At 42.7% G+C, this 17,612-nt stretch overlaps 2 protein-coding genes across 4 annotated transcripts in view; one reads left to right on the top strand and one right to left on the bottom strand.

Moving 5' to 3' along the window:
- Positions 1–1,042, top strand: part of FAM185A (family with sequence similarity 185 member A) — a 67,647-nt gene extending 66,605 nt beyond the window's left edge. For all 3 annotated transcript variants that reach the window (XM_087873333.1, XM_087873334.1, XM_087873336.1), the window contains one exon: positions 842–1,042. In XM_087873333.1, coding sequence (XP_087729459.1) covers positions 842–957 — 116 coding nt within the window. In that variant the 3' untranslated portion in view covers positions 958–1,042. The remainder of the gene's footprint in view (positions 1–841) is intronic.
- A 2,211-nt stretch (positions 1,043–3,253) lies between these two features.
- FBXL13 (F-box and leucine rich repeat protein 13) overlaps positions 3,254–17,612 on the bottom strand; it is a 92,474-nt gene continuing 78,115 nt past the window's right edge. Inside the window, exons 17-21 of the mRNA XM_087873341.1 lie at positions 13,438–13,564; positions 10,927–11,010; positions 6,593–6,727; positions 5,378–5,541; positions 3,254–3,665 (exon numbers count right to left, since the gene is read on the bottom strand). Of these exons, the coding sequence (XP_087729467.1) occupies positions 3,383–3,665; positions 5,378–5,541; positions 6,593–6,727; positions 10,927–11,010; positions 13,438–13,564 (793 nt within the window). The 3' untranslated portion in view covers positions 3,254–3,382. The remainder of the gene's footprint in view (positions 3,666–5,377; positions 5,542–6,592; positions 6,728–10,926; positions 11,011–13,437; positions 13,565–17,612) is intronic.

The raw sequence follows: 17,612 nt of genomic DNA on the forward strand, positions 1-17,612 counted from the left end.
CGTGATTCACTTAACAACCGTGGCAAGAAAGGCTCATAAAATGGGACAAAACTCACTTAACAACTGTCGCGCTTAGCAACCCAAAAAAATTGAGCTCAGTTGTGTTTGTAAATCAAGGACTATGTGTAGTAATCTACTAATTGGAGTAATGAATATCCTGCAAATTTACCTATGTTGACTAGATAGAATCTGTCAGATTAAAAGGCTGGAAATATGTTGTTCAGGTTAGAGATATTTATGTCCCTTTGTTTCATGACACGCTTGAATATTTTTCTGAATTCATTACCTGAGAGATTGTTACCTTTTGAGTTGGTTCCAAAATATTAATAATTCTCTTCAGTGTACAGAGGGAGTCATCTATAAGGTAAAGGTAAAGGTTCCCCTCGCACATATGTGCTAGTTGTTCCTGACTCTAGGGGGCGGTGCTCATCTCCGTTTCAAAGCCGAAGAGCCAGCGCTCCAAAGACGTCTCCTTGGTCATGTGGCCGGCATGACTCAACGCCAAAGGCGCACGGAATGCTGTTACCTTCCCACCAAAGGCGGTCCCTATTTTTCTACTTGCATTTTTTACCTGCTTTCAAACTGTTAGGTTGGCAGAAGCTGGGACAAGTAAAGGGAGCTCACCCCGTTACACGGCACTAGGGATTCGAACCGCTGAACTGCCGACCTTTCGATCAACAAGCTCAGCATCCTAGCCAATGAGCCACCGCGTCCCTACTTAAAATATAAAATATATAATATATAAAATATATATTTAAAATATAAAATATATTGTATATTTCTATAAAATATAGAAGACTCTTAATAATGTGTGAAAATAACTAACTATTCTTTTTTCCAGGTCATATGGATCAAAAGGATGCAAAAAGAAAATGTATTAAAGCGGAGACACAATATGGCACAGTCCATCTCAAAAATCAAAGCTGGTTCCAATCTTTGAAACTGAAGATTCCTTGACAATACTTACTTTATAAATATAGATAAAACAATGAAAAGTGACCGCTTAAGATTATACTTCCTAATAATAAAAATGTGAATGTTACTTCTCTGAATTGGAGAAATGTTCATCTTTTTGATGAGGTCATTAAAGAGAGATCCAAGCTGGAACTAAGGAGAAATTTCCTGACAAGGAACAACAATTAATCAGTGGAACAACTTGCCTCCTGGAGTTATGGGTGCTCCATCACTGGAGGTCTTCAAGAAAAGATAGGGAGCATGGTTATGGGTGCTCCATCACTGGAGTTCTTCAAGAAAAGATATGGAACTCAATTATGGGTGCTCCATTACTGGAAGTCTTCAAGAAAAGATAGGGAGCATTGTTATGGGTGCTCCATCACTGGAGGTCTTCAAGAAAAGATAGGGAGCACGGTTAAGGGTGCTCCATCACTGGAGGTCTTCAAGAAAAGATAGGGAGCACGGCTATGGGTGCTCCATCACTGGGGATCTTCAAGAAAAGATAGGGAGCACGGTTAAGGGTGCTCCATCACTGGAGTTCTTCAAGAAAAGATAGGGAGCACGGTTATGGGCGCTCCATCACTGGAGGTCTTCAAGAAAAGATAGGGAGCACGGTTATGGGTATTCCATCACTGGCGGTCTTCAAGAAAAGATAGGGAGCACGGTTATGGGTGCTCCATCACTGGGGGTCTTCAAGAAAAGATAGGGAGTACGGTTAAGGGTGCTCCATCACTGGAGGTCTTCAAGAAAAGATAGGGAGCACGGTTAAGGGTGCTCCATCACTGGAGGTCTTCAAGAAAAGATAGGAAGCACGGTTATGGATGCTCCATCACTGGAGGTCTTCAAGAAAAGATAGGGAGCACGGTTATGGATGCTCCATCACTGGAGGTCTTCAAGAAAAGATAGGGAGCACGGTTAAGGGTGCTCCATCACTGGAGGTCTTCAAGAAAAGATAGGGAGCATGGAGCATGGTTATGGGTGCTCCATCACTGGAGGTCTTCAAGAAATAATAGGGAGCATGGTTAAGGGTACTCCATCACCGGAGGTCTTCAAGAAAAGATAGGAAGCATGGTTATGGATGCTCCATCACTGGAGGTCTTCAAGAAAAGATAGGGAGCACGGTTATGGATGCTCCATCACTGGAGGTCTTCAAGAAAAGATAGGGAGCACGGTTATGGGTGCTCCATCACTGGAGGTCTTCAAGAAAAGATAGGGAGCACGGTTATGGGTGCTCCATCACCGGAGGTCTTCAAGAAAAGATAGGAAGCATGGTTATGGATGCTCCATCACTGGAGGTCTTCAAGAAAAGATAGGGAGCACGGTTATGGGTGCTCCATCACTGGAGGTCTTCAAGAAAAGATAAGGAGCATGCTTATGGGCGTTCCATCACTGGAGGTCTTCAAGAAAAGATAGGGAGCATGGTTAAGGGTGCTCCATCACCGGAGGTCTTCAAGAAAAGATAGGAACCATGGTTATGGATGCTCCATCACTGGAGGTCTTCAAGAAAAGATAGGGAGCACGGTTATGGATGCTCCATCACTGGAGGTCTTCAAGAAAAGATAGGGAGCACGGTTATGGGTGCTCCATCACTGGAGGTCTTCAAGAAAAGATAGGGAGCACGGTTATGGGTGCTCCATCACCGGAGGTCTTCAAGAAAAGATAGGGAGCACGGTTATGGGTGCTCCATCACTGGAGGTCTTCAAGAAAAGATAGGGAGCATGGTTAAGGGTGCTCCATCACCGGAGGTCTTCAAGAAAAGATAGGAAGCATGGTTATGGATGCTCCATCACTGGAGGTCTTCAAGAAAAGATAGGGAGCATGGTTATGGATGCTCCATCACCGGAGGTCTTCAAGAAAAGATAGGAAGCATGGTTATGGATGCTCCATCACTGGAGGTCTTCAAGAAAAGATAGGGAGCACGGTTATGGATGCTCCATCACTGGAGGTCTTCAAGAAAAGATAGGGAGCACGGTTATGGGTGCTCCATCACCGGAGGTCTTCAAGAAAAGATAGGAAGCATGGTTATGGATGCTCCATCACTGGAGGTCTTCAAGAAAAGATAGGGAGCACGGTTATGGATGCTCCATCACTGGAGGTCTTCAAGAAAAGATAGGGAGCACGGTTATGGGTGCTCCATCACTGGAGGTCTTCAAGAAAAGATAAGGAGCATGCTTATGGGCGTTCCATCACTGGAGGTCTTCAAGTGTCCAGGTTTTCTCCAAAGAAAAAGAAAAACAAAGCCATACCTTTTCCTTCACAGTTTTTTAAGAACAATAACAACAACAACAACAAAGAGGAATATTGTTTCACAAGGACTTTGTTACCAATAAATGAAAAGAATCTCTTTCTTATTTTTCTTTTTTTAAAGTACATTCCCCGCCCCTCCACAAACAAAAAGGATTGGCGGCTTTTAAACATCAGACACCTTTTAGGGATCTTCTGCAAGGCTTCCTGGCGAGATCAAACTTTCTTCCACGGCTTGCTCCGTGATGGTTTCCACCAGAGGAAGTTTGATTTGTTCAAAGTCTTTTTCTCCCAAACTCCCTACGATGCTCGGTCGCGCCGCCGTCATCGTGCTGAACCGACGCTTTTTCAGTTTCTTCGGCGTGGTCAATTCGTCACCGCTGACCCCGTAACTGAACCATAAAGGCGGTTCGTCATCGTTATATTCGTATTTCTGGAGCCTCGGCGCGTAATTTGAAACAGCTGGTCTGAAATAAAAATGCAGGAGATGGCCTGATTAGTGATTTCACTAATCACAGTTCAGGACTCTAGAATATAGATCTTGCCGGCTTGTTAATTACAGGCAGTCCTCGACTTAACGGCCATAATTGAGCCTAACATTTCTGTTGCTAAGCGAGACAGTTGTTAAGTGAACTTTGCCCCATTTTGCAGCCTTTTGTTCTGACCCAGGCTCTTTTAAAAAGCAGGACGCAGAGTCTTGGTCCCGGCAAAACCTCTTTTATTTACACAACTGTGAATTCTTTTCATTCACGGTCAGCAAGGCCTGTCCAACCAGTTTTCCAAAGGAATATTTATCAACACAGACCTTATCTCGCTTGGCAAACTGCCACATAACTAGTTTCCAAACGCAGTACAAGGCAAAACTTGGCACAGAGTGAGAGACTCTGTGCCAAGTTTTGCCTTGTACTGCGTTTGGAAACTAGTTATGTGTTATGGCCATCAACAGCCTGTGCGCTTTGTAGCCGATTCTGATAGCAAGGAGGCTGGTGTGGTATTGCGACAGCAGCCTGTGCAGCTGGCACCCGAGTCAGACAATGAGGAGGCTGGAGAAGATGTGGTGCCAGAGGCGAGGATTCAGCCAGGGCCTTCAGAACCTCCAGAAGCTCCTTTAAGTGAAGAGGACGAAGAGGAGGAGCCTCTTCTCGATGCACGAACGCGCAGAGCTGCCAAAAGGCAGGAGTGGCTCCTCAGGAGGATGCCTCCTTGAGAGTAAGGCTTGGGGCTAATTGGCCACTCCCTTAGCCTATTTAAGGAGGAACACCAACTGAAGCAATTTGTAGGGAACAACTTTAGTTCACTCTCCTTCGTGTCTGGATTCTCTGCAAATTGCTTCTGAGCTTTCTGCCAACCTTCGTAAGATTGTGATTCCTTTATCTTTGGTTTCTTGTAGGCCGTTAAAAAAGTTTTATTAACAGCCTTTGTTTTGAAAAAGACTGAGTTATTTTAGTAAATGAAGTTTTTTACAAACTTTGTGTGTGCTGTGTTCTTTGAGATCCATAGCTGGGACAGAACATTACGTGGCAGCTTGTCAAGCGAGATAAGGTCTCGGAAGAAACGAATTGTTTCCTGCAAAAGCCCACTCCCTGTTCACTCCTCTTTTGTTTCCTATGGGAGGGGCCAATCACCTCCAAGCTTTACTCCCTAGTCGACCCTGCTTTCTTAGTTGTTCTTGTCTTCTGGCAGCTCTGCGCATGCGCACACTGGGAGCAGGCTCCAGCTGTTCCTCTGCCTCACTGCTGTCTACCTCCCTCTCTGCCTCTGACGCAGAGCCCTCTGAGCTTTCCCCAGTCCCCAAGACTGGCCCACGTTCCTCCCCAACCTCCTCACTGTCCGACTCTGCTGCCAGCTATGCTGGCCGCCGGCAGACCACAACACCTTTGCAGCCAGGTTCCCCATTGACTTTGCTTGTCAAAAGGTCGCAAAACAGGATCACATGACCCTGGGGTGCTGCAACTGTCGTAAGTACATGCCAGTTGCCAACTGTTTGAATTTTGATCACGTAACTCTGGGGATGTTGCAGTGGTCGCTAATGTGAAAAACAATCCTAAATTCCTTTTTTCAGGGCCTTTTTTAAAATTTTGAACAGCCACTAAATGAATGGTTATAAGTCAAGGACTATCTGTATGTTATCTAAAAGGATTTTTTTTTTTTTTTGGTTTAGTCTCAGAGAACCTCTTACCGGGTAATACCTCCGCAATACAACATCTTAAGTACTCGGAGCTGCAAGCAACCTTTCGCCAGGTTTTTTAGTGCTCTGTCGGTAACATTTTTGCAACCTGAAATATCCAGATAATGCAGGAAATTGCAGCCCGAAGCGATTAACTGAATCCCTGCATCGTTGATCTGTCAATCAAGAGAAACGTTACTCAGAATTAAAAGCTGCTGGTAAATGATTGCAGTGTTTCAACAGTGAACATTGTGGAATAGGAAATTCTTGATTTAGAAGGTATTTAATCGACATGAATGCGTGTCTGTTTATCAAATTCAATCTCTGCCTCGAAATAGCAATAGCACTTAGACTTATATACCGCTTCACAGTGCTTTACAGCCCTCTCTAAGCGGTTTACAGAATCAGCATATTGTCCCCCAAAAATCTGGGTCCTCATTTTACCGACCTCGGAAAAACGGAAGGCTGAGTCAACCTTGAGCCTGGTGACATTTAGAAGTTTTGTTCAGATTAGGGCAGTGATGGCTAACCTTTTCCAGACCGTGTGCCCAAAGCACGCATGTGCATGTGCGAATGCGCACACATGTGCCCAAACCCCCAAAATGCAATGCACGCGTGCCACCTGCATGCACCCTGCCCCCACACACATACGCGGCAGAGACCCGAAGACCAGCTGGCTGGCGGGAGGCGGACATGTGTGTATGGCGGAGCTGAACTGGGCCGACGGCTTGCATGCCCACAGAGAGTTGGCCATCACGGGATTAGGGTATCCCACCTTGGCAACTTTAAAGATCTGTGGACTTCAACTCCCAGGATTCCCAGTGGCTAGGTGGGGAATTGTGGGAATTGAAGTCCACAAGTCTTAAAAGTTGCCAAGGTTGGACATCCCTGTTTTTAGAAAGAAGGGGCGAACAACAAATGTCTTCCATTCTCATGATCTAGACTAGATCTAGCCACAAGTGCTGGCCAAATATATAGAACCAAGAATGGGGAAACTCGGCTCAACAGCGACATTGTCGCACAGGAATTGGCCTTTAACTCTCCACCTGAAATAAGGGGGAATTTACAGGAATCTCCATGTGCCAAAATTATTAGTAACGAAAATTTCTTAGCCGCTTTGGATGGGACAGACTTGATAGAATTCTGGAAAAGTTTTTTTATTATTCGTGACATACTCAAAATAAAGGGGAGGGGGATGGCATTAGGTATTGTGGTTTTCATACGTACCTTGGAACAGCCCACCAGAATAAGACATGTGAGTTTGCGACAGTTCAATGACAAATATTTTAATGTAGAATTTGATATGTGCCGGCAGAAAGACACATCAATGTAGTCTAGTTTTTTTAAGTCAGTACACAACACCTGGAACATAAGTTACAAAGATGTATGATTTAGATGTGTTTGTATCAGTGGTGAAATCCTACCGGTTCGCACCGGTTCGAGCAAACCGGTCATGATAAAATCTACTGGTTCAGCGAACAGGTAGTTTAAAAAAAGCTACCGGTTGGTCCCAACGGGTATTTCCGACGATCAGCTGTGCCGCGTGATTTATATTCGCTAGAAAGCAGGAAACAGCGGCACAGCTGTTTCCACCCCCCTCACTGTTTAACTTACCTTCATACGGCTCCTTTTTTCCACACAAAGCACCCGTTTGGTATGCACTGTGTACATGTGTGGGCAGCGAACCAGTGGTGTCCGGCGGAGGATTTCACCACTGGTTTGTATGTATTAACTAGAGATCTTATCAGTTATGTTCATTAATGTATCCTTAAAATAACTAGCTTTCTCCTGATATACAAATATCAAATGTATGCCTTTTAACAAATCTGTGGTAGTAAGATTATATGTGAGGATTATTTCATTTCTCGTAAACGATGTTTTCACCCCCACAATTTAAGGTATTTAGTCAATTTGATTTGATGTATTAATTCATGTTCTATGTTTTAAAAGTGTAACTAGACCCTGGATGGATAATTTCAAAATGACTAAACCAGCTTAGATACTAGAATCAACACAAGTAGGAAAAGAAATTTGACCTGATAGAATCATAAACACATAGGTTTTTCCCCCCCTTAGGTATTCTGTAGTTCAAAATTGAAATATCAACCTTGCCTTGAGATTAGTAAGCAGCAAGATAAAACAATTTATAAAGAACCCAGTCATATCTTCCTGCTCCTTAAAAAAATCCAGGAAGTAACATTTTTAAGAATAAGACCATATAGAATAGTTAAAAGATAAAGGCAAAGGTTCCCCTCGCGCATATGTGCTAGTCATTCCCGACTCTAGGGGGCAGTGCTCATCTCCGTTTCAAAGCCGAAGAGCCAGCGCTGTCCGAAGACGTCTCCGTGATCATGTGGCCAGCATGATTCAATGCCAAAGGTGCACGGAACGCTGTTCCCTTCCCACCAAAGGTGGTCCCTATTTTTTCTACTTGCATTTTTTACCTGCTTTCGAACTGCTAGGTTGGCAGAAGCTGGGACAAGTAACGGGAGCTCACCCCGTTACGCGGCACTCGGGATTCGAACCGCTGAACTGCCGACCTTTCAATCGACAAGCTCAGCATCTTAGCCACTGAACCATTGCGCCCCTATATAGAATAGTTATTACTTCTTAAATATACCAGTAATAATTAAGTTTTTTTTTTTTTAATTTGATTTATATGCCGCCCTTCTCCGAAGACTCAGGGCGGCTTACAATGTGCTCAGCAATAAGTAAGTAAGTATATCACAGTTTTGTGTGTCAAAGGTATCTCTTTATAGTCAAAATGAGGACATACAAACTTACTCAAGGGTAAACTTTAAATATATACATAAATATCAAACGTACATATTAATAGAAGACATTAAAACATGTGTAACCTGCGTGGATGTTAAGATTCCAAAGTGAATCTGTTTCCGATTTCCCAAACTCCAAGGATAGAGTTGGGAGTAAAAAATATCCTCAAGTCAAATAATGAAGGAAAATAAAGAAAAGAAATTTAAGGGAATGGACTTACAAACAACAGAATAACAAAGGCAGAAGGGACTTTGGAGGTTTCCTAGGCCCACCCCCAGCCTCAACAGGACACCCTATACCAGCGGTCACCAACTGGTGGTCCATGGACCACTAGTGGTCCGCGAGAAAATTCTGGTGGTCCACAGAAAAATTATTTGCATTTTTTTATATTGCACTATATTGGGATCCTCAAACTACGGCCTCTGGGCCAGATACGTGCAATGAACATTTCAGTGGTGGGTTCCTCCCAGTTCCGCCCGGTTCTGCCGAGCCGGTAGCGGTGACGATATGACATCACCGAACCGGTTCTGCCCCCCCACCCACTCCCCGCGGCCCCCCCACGTTATTCTTACCTTTTATTTGGCCCCACCCCCAATCTATTCGCTGCCTCCTGAGTCCCAACTGATCGGCTAGAAGGAAAAAACTGTTTAAACTCTTGCCGCGGGGCTTCAAAGGGCCGCCGTACAGCTGATCAGTGTTAAAAGGCAGTGTGGTGATAGACCGGTGCCACCAAAAACAAATGAGTAGACCGGTACAGCTCTGCAAGCAGTTAAAAGCCTGGTAGACCGGTACCTCTGCTAAATCCTAAAGAATTGTCACATGGCCATCAAGCCACGCCCACAAAATAAGCCACACCCACAGAACCGGTAGTAAAAAAATTTAGAACCCACCTCTGGAATGTTTGTATTGCTGCAGAGAGTCTCCCCCTTCGGGAGGTTTTTGTGTGGGTCAGAGGGGGGGCAGAAATTCTGACTTGGGATCTGCTTCAGCCTCCTGGTGTGGGGCTTTGGGCGAAGGCTGGAGGGAAGCCCCGCTGGTGGCGAAGAGAAGAGGGCCTTGTTCCAGTGAGACTGAATCATGGCTTGGAACTGGCTGACCAGCCCGCTGAGCCTCAAGGCGCCAGTACCTGGCCTGCAGGTCTACCCTCTGCTTGGAAAGCCTATGATCGTAGTCCTCAGTGAGGTGCTTCTGCTGAGCCTCCTTCTCAGTCAGATCCAATTTGAACTGAGCTGTTTTGCCAACTCTTTTACATGCTGGCTGCTTAGCTCCTACAACTGCTTCCTGTTGCGGTCCTAAGGAGCCCGAACAGGCAGGCGAGGAGTGGCTGGGAGGGGGAAGGGCAAGTAGAAGCCGGCGAGGTGCCCCTCGACGTGAGTGACATCGAGTTGGTCATGCCAACCCAGTCACATGACCACCTAGCCACGCCCATCCAGCCAGTCATTAGGCAGATCATATTAATGGTCCGCGGGATTTAAAATTATGAATTTAGTGGTCCCTGAGGTCCGAAAGTTTGGGGAGCCTTGCCCTATACCCTTCTGAACAAATCTAATCTCTTTTTTGAAAACCTCCAATGATGGAGCACCCATAACTTCTGTGATTGTTTTCATAGTGAAGAAATTTCTCCTCAGTTCTAGGTCGGTTCTCTCCTTGATTAGTTTCCATCCATTGCTTCTTGTCCTGCCCTCAGGTGCTGTAGAGAATAGCTTGACTCCCTCTTCTCTGTGACAGCTCCTCAAATATTGAAAGACTTATGTCACACCTAGTCCTTCTTTTCATTAGGCTGGACATACCCAATTCTCAGCGTTGTTAAGAAGAAGCTGGACCTCCATCTCTTGAGAATGGTTTGATTGGTCTTACTATCAGGGTGGATTTGATTTAAATCAAGTTGATTTAAATCACTAGTAAAAAGGCTTAATTTAAATCAACTCGATTTAAATCATAATTTTTAAAGAGCAACTGTCATCTCTGCTACTCCTTTGACCCACTGTTGACTCACCGATGGTCCCAGTGTTGCAGAATATACAGCCTCATGCTCCATAACTAAGCTCCATTTCATGCTGAATAAACTAAATTATTTATGTATCTTAAATAGAAAACTATCTTACGATAGATTTTTACCCCAAAAGTTTTTTATTAAAATAAATTCGATAAAAATCAAAAAAGTCCGATTTAAATAAAAAAATCTGATTTTTTAAAAAAAATCATTGATTTTTATCCACCCTGCTTACTATGCAGGGCAGAGGGCTGGATTAAACAATCTATGCAGTCTGTTTTACCTCCACCATCCTAACAGTAGCAGATTCTGTGACTTCATAGAACATTTCCAATTTAAATTATTGAATTAAATTTCAACATTGAGACAGATAGAATGGTTTAGTCTACCAGATCCCATCCTGGCTTTCTGAAGCAAGATAGGGATGAATTTGAGTGTTAGAAATTCTGTTTATATATAGCAGCACAGAGCAAACAAAGAGTACAGTCACCATGTGCTTTACTGCTCAACTGTATTAACTGTAACAGGAAACAGGAAACTCTTACTTAGAAAAATGGAGTATAGATTATATACCATAGATCCAAATTTGTAAACACTGCCATCTACTGGTTGAATACTACTGTAGTTGTTGCATAGAAATACTTTCCAACAATGAATTTCGACATTCAGTCCCGCAGATAGCAAGCATAACGTTTATTTAAGAAGGACAAGGAACGTTACGAAATGAAACCTCAAAATATTACTACGGCAAGTCCAACAGAGTCATAAATGTGACACCTGTATGTTGTTTTACCTTCATGCCTGTATCAGAAATCAGCTTACACTCCGACAGAATAATCTCCTTAATTTTCAAATGCCTGCCTAGGCTCTCCAAACCCTATAAACATTTGAAACCAATGTTAATGTACTAGCAATCTCATATAAAAAAAAATAATGATCGAGCTGATTGAATCGTAAAATACACCCCAACATTGTAAATTGGGAAAAGAAGGAAATTGGTGTTGGGAATTAGGAAAGGGAAAAAAAAAAACTGGCAGGAAGAGGTAGAGAATTAGATTGAAAAAAATGTAATATTCTCAAAAGGGAACAGGTTGGCTGTGACAGGAAACCCAGAATATACAACGCTCTACAGATAGTCCTCAACATACGACCAGTGGTGGGTTCCTCCCAGTTCCGCCCGGTTCTGCCGAGCCAGTATCATTACCGAACCGATTCTGCCCCCCCGCGTTATTCTTACCTTTTATTTGGCCCCACCCCCAATCTATTGCTGCCTCCTGAGTCCCAGCTGATGGCTAGAGGGAAAAAAACTGTTTAAACTCTTGTCGCAGGGCTTCAAAGGGCCGCCCTACAGCTGATCAGAAACAAATGAGTAGACTGGTGCCTGCAAAAATAAATGGGTAGACCAGTGCCTGCAAAAATACATGAGTAGACCAGTGCCTGCAAAAATACATGAGTAGATCAGTGCCTCCAAAAATAAATGGGTAGACCGGTACAGCTCTGCAAGCAGTTAAAAGCCTGGTAGACCAGTACCTCTGCTAAATCCTAAAGAATTGTCACATGACCATCAAGCCACGCCCACAAAATAAGCCACGCCCACAGAACCGGTAGTAAAAAAATTTAGAACCCACCCCTGTGTACGACCGTAAGTGATCCCAAAATTTCCATTTCTAAGCAAACAAACTAAAACTAAGAAAAAAAACCCCTGTTAAGTGAGTTTAGCCCCGTTTTACAACCTTTCCCGCCATAGTTATTAACTGAACACTACCGTTGTTCAGTTAGTAGCACCGCCGTTAAATGAATCTGGCTTCCCCAATTGACTTTGCTTGTCAGGAGGTCGCAAAAGGGGATCCCATGACCCCAGGATACTAACTTGTCTCATAAGTACCTGCCAGTTACCAAGCATCCGAATTTTTCATCTCATGACCATGGGGATGCTGCAGTGGTCGTAAGTTTGAAAAATGGTCGTAAGTCACTTTTTTCCAGTGCTGCTGTAACTTCGAATGGTCACTAAACAAATGGCTGTGAGTCAAGTCTGCCTACACACTGTATTCTTTTTTTCAAAGGCAACTAATATTATAATATTACAGTATGTAATAATACAATATTATAGTAGTACTATCATGAATAATATGATTTATTGTAATAGTACTGTAAGAAGTATTCACACACACACTCCCCATCCTAGAAAATGAAATATTTTGGAGAATATTAAAAGAGGCAGAATGTTATATTTCCCCAAAGGAGAAATGGAGAAACATGTTCTTAAAGGCAGAAAGCAGCCCCAGTCTTTTTTAACAGCCTCCAGCAGATGCCTGAAGTTTTTAGAGATGGTATATTTTGTGCCTATTAAGAAAGACTGGGCCAGCCTATTCACAAACAAAACACCTTCACCTCCAGTGATGGGAGGGGAGGGGAGGGGAGGGGAGGGGAGGGGAGGAGAAGAGGAGAGGAGAGGAGAGGAGAGGAGAGGAGAGGAGAGGAGAGGAGAGGAGAGGAGAGGAGAGGAGAGGAGAAGAGAAGAGAAGAGAAGAGAAGAGAAGAGAAGAGAAGAGAAGAGAAGAGAAGAGAAGAGAAGAGAAGAGAAGAGAGGAAGGGAAGGGAAGGGAAGGGAAAATGGAAGGGAAGGGAAGGGAAGGGAAGAGGAGAAGAGAAGAAAGAGAAGAAAGGGAAGGGAAGAGAAGAAAGGAAGGAAGGGAAGGGAAGATAGAAGGGAAGAGAAGAGAAGATGGAAGGGAAGGGAAGGGGAGGGGAGGGGAGGGGAGGAGAAGAGAAGAGAAGAGGAGAGGAGAGGAGAGGAGAGGAGAGAGGAGAGGAGAGGAGAGGAGAGGAGAGGAGAGAAGAGAAGAGAAGAGAAGAGAAGAGAAGAGAAGAGAAGAGAAGAGAAGAAAGGAAGGGAAGGGAAGGGAAGGGAAAATGGAAGGGAAGGGAAGGGAAGGGAAGAGGAGAAGAGAAGAAAGAGAAGAAAGGGAAGGGAAGAGAAGAAAGGAAGGAAGGGAAGGGAAGATAGAAGGGAAGAGAAGAGAAGATGGAAGGGAAGGGAAGGGAAGGGAAGGGAAGGGAAGAGGAGAAGAGAAGAAAGAGAAGGGAAGGGAGAAGAGAAGAGAAGAGAAGAGAAGAGAAGAGAAGAGAAGAGAAGAGAAGAGAAGAGAAGATGGAATGGGAACAGAACAGAACAGAACAGAACAGAATTCTTTATTGGCCAAGTGTGATTGGACACACAGGAAACATTACAATGATCCACAAAACACACGCATCTCCAAGAAAGCATCCCTAGCAATACATTTTCAATCTTCTGGGTCCTCACCTGATCGGTGATGTTTGTTCGTGAAATATTGAGATAGGCTAACGAAGCCATCGCTGTCATAGCCTGGATCCCAGCATCCGTCACGAATTGACAATTATGTAAATTCAAGTAAATTAGATTTGGGCACCTAAGGACAGGACAAGAAATGTTGGAATGCTTCTTACTTAATCCTCGACTTACGAACCCACTTGAGCCCAAAATTTCTGTTGCTACGTGAGACATTTGTTAGGTGAGCTTTGCCCCGTTTTGCGACCTCTCTTGCCACCGTTGTTAAGTGAATCATGGCGGTTGTTAAAGTGACATGAACCGTGGTACATGGCGACTGTCATAAATATGAGTCACTTGCCAAGCATCTGAATTTTGATCCCGTGACCATATGGGAGAGCTGCAACGGTCGTTAAGTGTGAAAAATGGTCACAAGTCACTTTTTTCAGGGCCGTTGTAACTTTGAATGGTCACTAAATGGACTGTTATAAGTCGAGGACTAACGGTACAGTGTATTCCAAACTAAGAAAATTAAAGTGGAATTTTCAGGTAATAAAAAAGACTGTAAAGCACTCACACGGAATCACAAAAACACATACTCGCCACACTCACACCAGGGGTGAAATCCAGCAGGTTCTGACAGGTTCTGGAGAAACAGTAGCGGAAATTTTGAGTAGTTCGGAGAACCGGCAAATACCACCTCTGGCTGGCCCCAGAATGGGATGGGAATGGAGATTTTGCAGTATCCTTCCCCCAGGAGTGGGGTGGGAATGGAGATTTTGCAATATCCTTCTCCCAGGAGTGGGAAAGGAATGGTGATTTTGCAGTATCCTTCCCCTGGAGTGGGGAGGGAATGGGGATTTTGCAATATCCTTCTCCCAGGAGTGGGGAGGGAATGGGGATTTTGCAGTATCCTTCCCCTGGAGTGGGGCGGGAATGGTGATTTTGCAGTATCCTTCTCCCAGGAGTGGGGAGGGAATGGTGATTTTGCAGTATCCTTCCCCTGGAGTGGGGAGGGAATGGAGATTTTGCAGTATCTTCCCCTGGAGTGGGGAGGGAATGGAGATTTTGCAATATCCTTCTCCCAGGAGTGGGAAGGGAATGGGGATTTTGCAGTATCCTTCCCCTGGAGTGGGCAGGGAATGGTGATTTTGCAATATCCTTCTCCCAGGAGTGGGAAGGGAATGGTGATTTTGCAGTATCCTTCCCCAGGAGTGGGGAGGGAATGGGGATTTTGCAGTATCCTTCCCCTGGAGTGGGGAGGGAATGGAGATTTTGCAATATCCTTCTCCCAGGAGTGGGGAGGGAATGGTGATTTTGTAGTATCCTTCCCCTGGAATGGGGAGGGAATGGGGATTTTGCAGTATCCTTCCCCTGCTACGCCCACCAAGCCCACCAAGCCACACCCACAGAACAGGTAGTAAAAAAAATTGGATTTCACCACTGACTCACACACACACACACACACACACACACACACACACACACACAACCTTTTGGATTTTGCAGCCCCTATACACTCATCAGTATATTGGAAGACTTTCTAGAACTTTCCCTTCCTTGGAACGGAGATCTATTTTTTTTTTTTTTTTAAGGGTTTCATTCCTTCCGAATGCTGGGCATTGCTAAACGATCTGTTTCGACGAATTAAATGTAACTCAGTTTAAAAATCCTGAGTGACGTTCTGGCTTTGGGTCTGTGAGGCCTGTGCTATTTTGCCACACTGAGGCACCTTTGTCTACTACCAGCGAAGCTTCGCGGAATCACGTCGGGTTTAATGTTTTCACAGCTAGAGAGGGAAATTTTGTTTAATCCTCACGATCGGCGTAAGTGATGCCAGAGCTACATGAATGGCATTCATTCAGTCCGCTGCTTCCATCTTGGGACCGATTCAAAACTAAACATCTTATGGCTTTAACCTTTCCCCTCCCCCCCCCAACCAACCAATTTCGTAAATGATGCCTCACTATATTTTTTTTTATGGGAGAGATGCTCTGTCTGGCTCCTCTGGTGAGACGCACCCCCCCCGGCATTGCCCTTAGCTTCTTCAGACCACACAACAGTGGTGGGTTGCCCCCGGTTCGGACCGGTTTCCAAGAACCGGTAGTAAAACCAGCAGGAGGCTCCGCCCACTGACCCGGACGTCATCATAGGTGATCTGCGCATGCGCAGAAGAGCGCGCGTGGGAGGGATGCGATGATCGATCATCTATCTATCTATCTATCTATCTATCTAATTATCTATCTATCTATCATCTATCATCTATCTATCTATCTATCTAATTATCTATCTATCATCTATCATCTATCATCTATCTATCTATCTATCTATCTATCTAATTATCTATCTATCTATCATCTATCATCTATCTATCTATCTAACTAACTATCTATCTATCTATCATCTATCTATCTATCATCTATCTGTCTATCTAACTATCTATCTATCTATCTATCATCTATCTATCTATCTATCTATCATCTATCTATCTATCTATCTATCTAATTATCTATCTATCTATCATCTATCATCTATCTATCTATCTATCTATCTATCTAATTATCTATCTATCATCTATCATCTATCATCTATCTATCTATCTATCTATCTATCTAATTATCTATCTATCTATCATCTATCATCTATCTATCTATGTATCTATCTATCTAACTAACTATCTATCTATCTATCATCTATCTATCTATCTATCTATCATCTATCTGTCTATCTAACTATCTATCTATCTATCATCTATCTATCTATCTATCATCTATCTATCTATCTATCTATCTATCTAATTATCTATCTATCTATCATCTATCATCTATCTATCTATCTATCTAATTATCTATCTATCATCTATCATCTATCTATCTATCTATCTATCTATCTAATTATCTATCTATCTATCATCTATCATCTATCTATGTATCTATCTATCTAACTAACTATCTATCTATCTATCATCTATCTATCTATCTATCTATCATCTATCTGTCTATCTAACTATCTATCTATCTATCTATCATCTATCTATCTATCTATCTATCTATCATCTATCTATCATCTATCTATCTATCTATCTATATCTATCTATCTATCTATCTATCATCTATCTATCTAACTATCTATCTATCTATCTATCTATCATCTATCTATCTATCTATCATCTATCTATCTATCTATCATCTATCTATCTATCTATCTATCATCTATCTATCTAACTATCTATCTATCTATCATCTATCTATCTATCTATCATCTATCTATCATCTATCTATCTATCTATCTATCTATCTATCATCTATCTATCTATCTATCTATCTATCATCTATCTATCTATCTATCATCTATCTATCTATCTATCTATCTATCTATCTATCTATCTATCTATTGTGTTTCCCCAAAAATAAGACCCTGTCTTATATTTTTTTGAATCCCGAAATAAGCGCTTGGCCTTATTTTCGGGGAGGTCTTAATATTTTGTGGCGCGTGGAGCAAGATGGAGCTCTTCTTGTTGTCTTACCTGATTTCCAGCTCTGCATTTAAATATTTTTGGGGAGGGCTTATTTTCGGGGGGAGGACTTATTTTAGCGCATGTGCTCAAAAGCTCGATTGGGCTTATTATCAGGGGAGGTCTTATTTTCAGGGAAACAGGGTATCTATCTATATCATTCCATCTATCTATCTATCTATCTATCTATCTATCTATCTATCTATCTATCTATCTATCTATCTATATATCTATATATCTATCTATCTATTTATCATTCCATCTATCATTCCATCTATCTATCTATCTATCTATCTATCTATCTATCTATCTATCTATCTATCTATCTATCTATCTATCTATCATTCCATCTATCTATCTATCTATCTATCTATCTATCTATCTATCTATCTATCTATTTATCATTCCATCTATCTATCTATCTATCTATCTATCTATCTATCTATCTATCTATTTATCTACAATTAAAAAAATGTTTTTGTTAATAAGAAAGACATAACTTCTAATTATGTATGCTAATCTTTGTTTTGAGACAGAGCTAGTTAAAATTAGCATGTTTCAAAAACACTTTTTAAGAGGGAGTGCTAACGATCTGATGACTCCCAGGAATATAAATCCTTCCACCCTCCACCATTCAGGCAGAACAGAGGGAGCTTCTTGGATGAGAAGCGAAACT

Source organism: Pantherophis guttatus, chromosome 7 (assembly GCF_059756535.1).
Source record: "Pantherophis guttatus breed Tessera chromosome 7, ASM5975653v1, whole genome shotgun sequence".
In the NCBI taxonomy this organism is placed as follows: Eukaryota; Metazoa; Chordata; class Lepidosauria; order Squamata; family Colubridae; genus Pantherophis; species Pantherophis guttatus.